We start from the raw sequence: 10,073 nt of genomic DNA, 5'->3' as shown, positions 1-10,073 counted from the left end.
GATGGATGTATAACATTAAAATATGGAACAAAATCAGAGGCAAAATGTTTCATGCAAAGACTTTTATTTATGAATAGTCTGCAGTACTGTACAATAGCACACACTTGTCTCTATTTCTGACCATTCTTAATGATCATAGCAAATATAGACAAATACTGTGCCTTCAAAAACAGTTCCCTTTTCACAATAATCTAAAAATACCTTGTTCTGTTTTAAATATGTAGCTTAACTTTTGAAAATAAAATATACATTATATGAAATATAACAGTTGTTTATTGGATAGACTATATTGTACCAAATGCAATTATATGCAAATACACCTTCTCTGTGACGTCTTACGCATTACATGCACAAAAAAAAAAGAGGGAGAAAAAAAAGATGCAGCGCATACAAAAGAAGCTGTACATACCTCTGTATGAAAATAGAAAATATCAAAGCAAGATGTGCATCAATAGTCTAGATTATGTTACAAAGAACTTGCAGTACAAAAAGACCTATGAGAATGACCAGATAGCACATTACCTGGAGCACAGAGGTATGGGTACTGGGTTGGTAACAGGACAAAGACAAAACCTTGTGTTGAGGTTCCACTGATGAACTCATGTCAGAGCCACTTCCATGCAAGTCTACAACCAGATCCAACAGGTTTAACACCAGATACAGCTGGATCAGAGAGCGACAGGGTCAAACAAGCAAACCAGAAGTTGCAGTTTTAGCTTTGAATTCGGCCATTAAAACCCAGTGAATGTTGATGTCCAATGCATAGCATAAAGTTTAGTTTGGTATGATTTAAATTTCTTGTATTGCTACCCCATAAGTGACGTGAGTGTAAACCAATTGCCAGTTATGCCCACAACTTATAAAGCACTGATATGTCAGCATTAAATTATTGAACATGTTCAGATACTGTGAAAAGTATTCCAACAGCAATGTTCTATACAGCATCATTATCAAGCATTTTCAGCTTAATGTTATTATTATTGCCAAAACAACTTCATATATATTTCTCTTTTCATTAAAGTGAAATGGATTTGTTGATGTCCAGTTTAAATTAGGATTCGTAAACTGACAACACTGGATGTGTTACACAGAGATGAAGTTCTCCACTGAAACAGTGTGTACAAGGCACACTGCGATCAGTATAGCTACATCAATTGTTTCCTGCAAAAAGCACTTCTGAAATCACACATAAACTACGATATGAACAAAAAAAAAACAACTCACAGTTAAATACAGACTTCTGTTAATGCCACAAAATATAAGTCAATTTTCTTTTGAACAGTATGAGGATTAACAAAAGACATTTCGGGTACACACTGTGACTGCTGATGCTGAGTCTGAGCAGGGAGGGTGTGAAATGTGAATCCCTCCAAATGTAATCTCTGAGTATTTGAAGAGATTATCAGGTGCTCGCTGGTAACATAAAGCCAATAATCTCAGAAGTGCAAATCTAACACTTGTACCAAAAGGTAGAGCTTTAAAGCAAATGAGATCAGCTCCTTGAAATAGAGACATACTACTGAAATCATGTCACAAACGCGCTGTGTATGACAACTATATTGCTCTTGAGTGAAACTGTTCAAGGACCACAGTGTTTCTCTTTGCAATCCAGGCTCTCTGAGTACATTCTCTATAACACAAGTATAAGAATAAAGAGTAGGGGTTTTATTATTAGTAATACACCCAAACACTACACTTCCAAAAATCTAGTCTCTTCTTAACACACATAAGAAAATATACATTTCTTCAGCAATTAACTGCCTTAAATTGATTTTTTATATTCTTAATAAAATCTTATAACTCTTTCTTATTTACATTTGGTGTAGATTAATACTGATTGTAATGCAATACTGTTGCCATCTTGTGTTTTTTTTTCTGTTACATTTCTTTTGTTTGTTGAGCAGAAGCACTTTTACATTCATATTTCGACACTGAAGCTCACCAAGGAGCCCGAGTGCAGACGGGAATAATGACATGCATTTTTCCAAAAGCAAAATAAGACAACTTCAAAAGAAGGAAGTCTGCTTGCTTGAGCAAATAAACTTGTTGAGAGGCGGAGAGAATGGAAGGACGAGGATGACGAGGTTGAAAAGGCCTGGAGAACCGGCACCCAGTGGCGCCTTTATTTGGCTGTAAAAATGCTCTCGCAGCACCACGACAGTCAGTTCTGTGAGAAGTCATGTGTAACAATACTGGAGGGGTCACAGCTGACTGAGCCATGAGTTGAAATGAAAGCCTTTGTTGTTGGAAAAAGCTGTTAACTTGAGAAAGACAGATTTCCACAGTGGTGAAGGCAGTGGTCAGGGGTTACACCCTCTCCACTCGACTGGGGTCGTAGGAGTCTGATGAGAAAGGAGAGGAAAGAAAAGATGAGACAACAAAAAAGTAAGAAAGAATTTATGTGCTCTCACTAAAGTGGACCTTAGAGGAATAGCTCTGACATTTTGGGAAATACGCTTGTTGGGTGTTTTTGAAATGTGGAGATGGGGTCAGGACCTACTTAGCCTCGCAACATAAAGACTGGAAGCAAGGGGTAGCAGTAAGCCTGGCTCTCTCCAAAGGTCCAAAATGTGCTTACCAACACCTTTAAAGCTCACTAATTAATACACTATGTCTCATTAGTGTAACCTATTTATATAGAGAGATGTTAACACAGCACTATTTTTTGGTTAACAACTGAGCTGAAAAGAATTATAATACAATGTTCTATGAGGAGACTTTGGCTCCTGCCTTTTATGTGTGAATGGTATTTTGACATGTGTCTTTTATCGCCATTATCTTCTTCAAACACAAAAGAAACCTTGCTGGGCAGCCTTGTGATAAACATAGCGCCTAACTAAACGTGGTTTACCTAAACAGCTCAAGGGATATGACAAAGACTCCAAGATGTTGACCGGACCTTCAAACTCTCCTATTCCAAATCCAAACAAGCATCCACAACCAGCCCACTCCACTGACACTTCACTCTGTAACCAACAGGGCCCAAAGGATCACTGTCAACCTCATGGAGCCTAACACTCCATCTCTAGAGATGTAGTGTCAACATCCCAACAGGTTGGAGGTATTTTGGCGGCACAAGGGGAACCTAATGCTGTGACTCATATGTGAGTGAAGCTTGAGCTAGCCGGTAGTTATCTTATTTTGGAAAGAGACTGGAAACAGCTTGCCTGTGACTTTCTATCACAAAGAAAATCCCAAATTAAACACATCATTTTAATCAAATATCAAAAATGACAATTTGTGGTTTTCATAGGACTTATGTGCACTCCTTGTTGCAGGTTTGATGCTATGCAAAACTACACTTGTCCTGACAGAACACACAGACATGAAATCAATACAGTTTCTCTCCTCTCACTCTTGGAAAGAAAGCCACAAATGCACAAGTATAGCTGTGAACACGAGCTCCTAGTTGCATACTTTCTAATCTGCTTGGAAGATTTTCTTTAATCCATGCACTGCATATTGACACTATTGCCACGCATGCGCTCTACTGCACTTGCAGTGTAGTCGCTGTGTGGACTACATATGCACATCCACTGGGTTTTTGCAGACTCTTATGAACTTGAGAAGAAGACATAATTTATGGAAGTATGACACTGCATGAAACTGTCCAGCTAACAATAATCTTCTATAATGTGCATGCTTCCCTTTGGTGGGAAACGTATCAAATTGTTAATCTCCTAATCCTAAGCACCCACCTGAGACAGAGGGCATTTCTTCATCCTCCATGTTTGCGGGGCCACAGGTCCCAGTACTGAAGCTGAGTGGCAGCGTTATTTCTCTCTTGGGAACACTGCGAGGTTTAGGAAGCAGAGGAGGCTTCTGGAGCTTGGTGCGCTGCCTTGGTTTGGGTATCTTTCCTCTCCCAGCATCTTGCCGCTTCTCAGCTCTACTAACCTCTGCCGTGTGTTTATCATCTTTCACCGTCTCCACAGGCTTGTCTTTGTCATCCTCCACAATTTTCAACTCCACCTCTTCTTCTGGCTCTTCCATTTTTAATTCAGCATCTGCTTCTTTACTCCCTTCATTGTCTGCTTTTAGTGCAATCTCAACATTCATCTCTTCTACCTCCACATTCTCTCTTTGCTCTGCCTCACATACCTCTGCATTCTCTTCTTTTGGTTTACAGTCTTCAGAATCTCCTAACTTGTCGTGTGTTTCATGTGCATTTTCACCTTCATTTGGGTTTTGTTCTTCTGCACTTCCTCCTTCCTCCACCTCCTTCTCCTCTGTCTCTGTTTGTTGCTCAACAACTTCCTCCTTTGTTTCTTCCTGATTTTCAGATTCCTCTGTGTCCTCATCTCTCTCTTTAGAATCAGCTTCTTCTTCAGATTCAGGACCTTTGAGGCTGAGGCGTCTTATTCGAGACACAGAGTCCAGTTCTTTCAGGCGGGCCATTCTGTCTGTGGTGGACCTACCCAGAGAAGAAGCTGATGAAGCTGCAGAAGAGTTTAGCTTATCTTGCAGGGATTCAATTAGTTTGCATGCTCCGCCTCGCCCCTTCTTCTCGCCGCTGCAGATGCTCAGTGCTAGCTTCTCATCTGCGGTGAAAGGCAGAGACAAGGGAAGTTTACTTGGTGGGAACTCGGGCAGGTCTAGTATTGTCTGAGTCTCTGGACCCAGGTTGTCTTCGCCATCACTGTGGTCGTCGCTGTGCTTTTGTTTGTCATGTTTGTCTTGTTCTTCTTGGTCCACACATAATCCTGTCTCCTCGACATCCTCTACATCTGCTCCCTGGACATCCAGGGACTCCTCTTTGACATTCTCACACTCTCCTATCACCTGCTGCATCTCTTCGTTTGGACTTTGTCGTTCCTCACTGATGGTGGCGTCTGCATCATCCTGGTTGTCATCGCACTGTTTGTCAGCCACACCCAAGGCCTCCACTGGAACAGCTATACCCAGGATCCGTGCTGCCCGCTGCTCAATGGACTCGTTTTCAGGAATTCCTTTCGCGCATTTGACTTCATACAGGTTGCTGAGGTCTTCTGTCGGTAAAGCGTTGGCTTTCTCCTGAATCAGTAAGTTTTCTAGGTGCTTGTCTGCTATTGTTGACTCATTCTTATAGGTCAGAGGTTCAGAGATGGCGTATCTTTCATCACCATTATCATCCTCAAACACAAAGGAAACCTCTCTGGACAACCTTGTGATACGTGGCGAACTATCTCTCTGAGGTGATCTGCTGCTTTCACTCCTGGTCCTACAGATACTTAAATTCACCTCACCCCTGAATGGTGGAACACTGTCTGATTTAGCCTTTCTCTCCATGGTCACTTCAGCTTCAAGCTCTTTGTTTGAATTGTGCTCTGGGCTATCACTGTTTTTAACAAGGACTGTTCTGTCCTCCCAGGAGAGCTGCACTGAGTGACTAAGATCCTTATGATCGAGTGGAGATGGGACTGAGAGTGAGCGTTGCATTGGCTCTCCAGGACCTCCAGGAGTTTCTGTGTAGACAGTTAGCCCCACATCCTTCAGTAAGGACTCTTGAGGGACTGGGATGTCCTGTCTATAGAGTCGATTTGACTCACTGTGTGGCGGTACTGAGGACAGAAGACAATTGTCTCTGGGGCCTGGGTGGGAGTGTATGGAAAGCTCATTTGTTGGTGGTACATTGTTGGCCTGTGGCCTGGAGAAAGCACTCCTAACGTCCATGGAATCTAGTTCAGCAGTTGATGCCAAGGACTTTGATCTCACTTTTATATTGTTGGGCTTTTCTATGTGCAGCGGTGGAAGACTGATTGCTTCCCTGCCTGGTTCTGGACCAGCAGTGAAATGTGCTCCTGATTTAAACCAAGCTAGTCTCTTATTCCCTCCATCAAGATCATCAGTACACTGAGCCACATTGGGTCTCTTGCTGATTGTGTCTTCCATCTCCTTATTAATACTCTCCAGTTCACCTATGGCATCACAGGGTCGTCGGTTTACTGGCTTCAAGAGAAACTGACCAAAGACTACTTGCTCTGCACTCTCTGGAGGACTGCAGTTGTTCTTCCTCGGAGAGGATGGCTGCTGGCCTCCCTGATCGTGCCCCTTGGATGGAGAGGATGGGTCTTGTTGTGCCGGCTGCAGTGATGATGGTTGGGTTGGGCTGACGCTGAGACGGGAGAAGGCGCTGTTACTGGAGGGATGAAGGTTTTTCTGGCCTGCCATGGGGTAGCCATAAGAAGAGTTACTGTCTGTCCCCACACCACTATCTGTTGTTGTATCAGAGACAGACTGAATGGGCTCCTGGACCCCAGGAGGGCTCTGGGGTTCTGGACTTTTTACCACTGTCAAAGGTGAGCCAGTCTGAGTTTCCTGATTACGGTACTGGTTTCCAGGCCAGGACCCAGCGTAGCACAACTCTTTGTCTTCACTGGCTTGGAGTGCCCAGGCATCTATTATCTCCTTTCTTAATGGAGCCCTCTTGTAATTCCTCATTGATGATGTACTGCTGGTGTGAAAGTGAGAGTAGTGAGATCTGATAGGCATCTCATTCACAGACTTGCTCCGAATGTTTGGACTCTCTTTGAGGCCTACAGCAAAAGTGTCAGTGGTGGTGACAGTCAGGCTTGGTATTGTCTCATTGTTGTTCTGATCAGCTGCTAAGTCTTTGTTGATGTTGGACGGTGTGTGAACAGGGACAGACACAAGGCAGAAGATGGTCTCGCTCACTCTTCTCTTGGTGTTCCTGTTGTTCTCTGCTCCTGACTCAGGAGCAATTTTCTTTACTTGGGTAATGGTTTCACCAAAGACCTGGTCTGCGCTGGACCCCTGGCGAGAAGAAGATCTTGATAATGGGACCTGGAAGGCTGAAGAGGGTGACGGAGGGGGACGTTGGTTTTTGGGATATCTGATGTTGCAGTTTTGGTCAGGTGCTGGGAAGTTGTCGACAGTCTCTTTGTGCAAATCACTGTGCCACCTATTATTGTCATTGTCGAAGTCGCTAGAAGACGTCGGGTTAGCATCATCGGCCAGTTTGGCAGCGATGAAAGGCCCCAATGGCGGGGGCAAAAAGGCACTGTCGTCGGGTGCAGGCTCCGACACGGTGACGCTGGGAAGCTCATTACGGATGTGGCGGATCTTGTCAGCGTCTGTCAGAGAGTTGCCACCCAGAGCTGAGGAAATATGGCGGATACGGGGATCATCAAAAGGAATATACTGGATCCCTCCACCAGGGTGCTCCTGGGTAGTGTACACAGGGTAAAGCTGCTTCTGACTGGACATGCTCCTCTCTCGCTGGGGATCAGGCCAGGAACCCACTGGGTGTCTGGTGAACCAGTGAGATCCATCTGGAGCCACTTGTATCTGCTGGTACAGATCCCCTCTGTACCTAAGAGCAAAAACAACAAAGTTGCATTAAGCAAACCTGACTTCAAAATGAAAAAGACTGTAGACTGAAAAAATAATTAAAGTTATTTCAGATAAACAATTAATTTACACCCTGTTCCAATGCCTGTTTAACAAGTTCAGAAATACTCATTGTACATGGTGAACTATTAACTGAACTCTCCTCATTGTTATTGTACATCCATAACATAAAACCCATGCAAACAGATGTACCACTGTCTTCCTTGGGCGCATCATTAAAATATATATATAGTAGGTGTCAAATATTTCAGAATTTTCACATACTTTACTAACAATTTATGACAAATTTATTATATATATGTACACATTCAAATAAATGTATTATATATCAGTCATTTTTGTCACTCTGAGATCAATACAAAGAGAACACTACAAGTTCTTCAAGAAGTCCAACTAAATGTTTTATATAAAAAGCTAAAGACTGACTCTTAATTTCAAAACTTGGCTAAAAACGTAAAAGTGAATTACAATTTACTATAGCATGACCGCATGCATCAAGGAGCTTCTTGTGTAAAGTCTTGAATTAACTGATCAAAAAAACAAAACAAACAAACAAACAAACAAACAAAAAAAACAGAATCTACCTGTAGTCGACAGCAATTTCACCATATCCACGTCGCCCGCCTCCCATTATAGGAGCTCTTTTATATGATGGGGGAGGGATGTATCCTGGAGGTCCAGAGTCCTGCGATAAGTAGTCCAGTTGGGGGTCACCTGCTCTTGATATGGGAAGTGGTGTTCTGTCTCTGGCCTGGGAAATGGCTGAGTCTCTGCCAGACAGCACCTCACAGCTTCCCCTGATCTGCTGGTGCATCTCATAAGAGGGAGGTCTGGGGGGTCGGGTGAAGCGGGGCTTTGGTGTCATTGAGAGTTGGTTAGCGCTAGCCGGCCTGCCGTTCTCTGGCCAGCGGGGTGCCCTGTAAAGGTCGTGGTGTGACAGTGGGTGGCCATTGACCCGCCTGTACAGTTCCTGACCGGACGAAGCTATGTCCACAAATTGCAGGCTCTCGGGCTGCAGCATCCTGGGTAGGGACTGGGATTTGGCTTTGGTCCTGGGGTGGACTACCATGCCTTCTGGTGTCCTGGCATGGAGCCTCTGCTGCTCCTGTGCCCAACGCTCACCCTCACTCTGTGACAGCTGGCGGGCAAAGCTGACAGCTGGACGCCACTCATCTGTCCCCAGACTCTGACACTTCCTCTCAGTTGCCATCCTCCACTGATGGAGAGCGGCTTCCCTCTCTCTGGAGCGGGCCTGTGCCTGGGCTTGGACCTGGACCTGGGCCTGAGCCTGCGCCTGTGCCTGGGCTTGGGCTGCCCATCGCTGCCTCTCTTGAGCAGCCCTCTGACGCTCCTCTGCAGACAGCTCTTGGCCTCTTGCTTGTTGAGGCCCTTCTGGTCTACTGTAACCCCCCTGTCCCCCTCCATGGGGGTCTCTGAAGTCAGCATAGTCCAGCAACACTGTGAAGTCCTGGCCTCTCCTTCTCCAGTAGGACACATCCTTGGACTGTGACTGAGGACCTCTGGTGCCATCGCAAAACCTGTGAGGAAACATACAAATAAAAGTGTCATTGAGCTTCAAGTAAAAAGCTTGTTGGGTTCTGTCATCTATGTTGTGAATTGTTTTCAAGAAGGATTGTTTCTCCAGTTATCGCTGATCAACGAGTTTGTTTCCAGGACAACCCTTTAAAATCCTTTGTGTTTTAGTTGATTTCGACATGAGCCAAAGCAATATAGTAAAATGCTTAATAAATCTGACCAAAGTTATGGGCACTTTAAAACATTAAAGTAAGCAAATAATCATAACACTGAAAAATAATTATTCAGGGCCATTAAATGATAACAAATGGGGACCAAGAAAGGGACAAAGGGCAAAAATTATGACAGTCAGTGAATAGATTAAATAAAAACAAAGAAAGCATCTCCCACTAGATGGAGACAGATGACCATGAGTAGCAGTTCAGTGTTTGTAATTGTGATTTTCTATGGGGCATAATGAACACATTACACAATGACAAACTGTGGCCGTTTGTCTCGGATGTCCTCCAAAACAGATCAACATTTCGAGGACGTTCACTGACAACCTTTGAATTGCCGTTCTTTAGAGCTTGATCTGAGAAAATGAGTGGAAGGAAAGCTGCCACTGTGTCTCTGAGAAGATGTGTGCAGACCTGATGGACTACAACAACACGCAGTTGGTCTCTACACGCAGCCTGATCATTTCAAGCTATTTGTGGAGTGACAGACTGACTGACAACGTAAACAAGACGCAAGCACATGTGTACTCCCCTCGAGGCCGAGGCCGCTCAGCGTCCTTGACATTTCCATCCATGATCATCACTGACCAGGGATGTTTGCTGGAGGAGGAGGGGTGGGGGACTAGCTGTGGCAGTCTGCTAAATTTGAGGACATCTCATGTAAGATGAGTTACCATCATTAGTCTAATTGGGTCTAAGTAGCACTGCCTAGTGGGAGTGCCAAGATAGGCCTGTTCCTTATCTAAACTAAAGCTGCCAGGCAAAACGGATTTGGATGAGGGGAAAAAAGAGGGATGAACAAACAACAGACTGAAATCGCAGAACATATGTCTTAGCAATTCCCACATTCCCAATAGAATGCTCTGATAGCACTGGCAGAGCTGCGACATGAAAATGTGGATTACTCGTCTCAAAGAATAAAAATGAAAAATGAAAAAAAAAAGAAAAAAAACACGAACACAACCACTG

The 10,073-nt window shown here is 44.0% G+C and overlaps 1 protein-coding gene across 5 annotated transcripts in view; it reads right to left on the bottom strand.

Annotated features, from left to right (window-relative positions):
• Positions 1 to 47: 47 nt before the first annotated feature.
• Positions 48 to 10,073, bottom strand: part of jcada (junctional cadherin 5 associated a) — a 34,775-nt gene continuing 24,749 nt past the window's right edge. For all 5 annotated transcript variants that reach the window (XM_008302610.1, XM_008302613.1, XM_008302609.1 and 2 more), the window contains 3 exons: positions 7,935 to 8,888; positions 3,699 to 7,312; positions 48 to 2,342 (listed from right to left, as the gene is read on the bottom strand). In XM_008302610.1, the coding sequence (XP_008300832.1) occupies positions 2,308 to 2,342; positions 3,699 to 7,312; positions 7,935 to 8,888 (4,603 nt within the window). In that variant the 3' untranslated portion in view covers positions 48 to 2,307. The remainder of the gene's footprint in view (positions 2,343 to 3,698; positions 7,313 to 7,934; positions 8,889 to 10,073) is intronic.

Source organism: Stegastes partitus, unplaced genomic scaffold (assembly GCF_000690725.1).
Source record: "Stegastes partitus isolate 25-593 unplaced genomic scaffold, Stegastes_partitus-1.0.2 Scaffold1844, whole genome shotgun sequence".
Taxonomy (NCBI): Eukaryota; Metazoa; Chordata; class Actinopteri; family Pomacentridae; genus Stegastes; species Stegastes partitus.
This window is presented reverse-complemented; position numbering and strand designations above follow the sequence as displayed.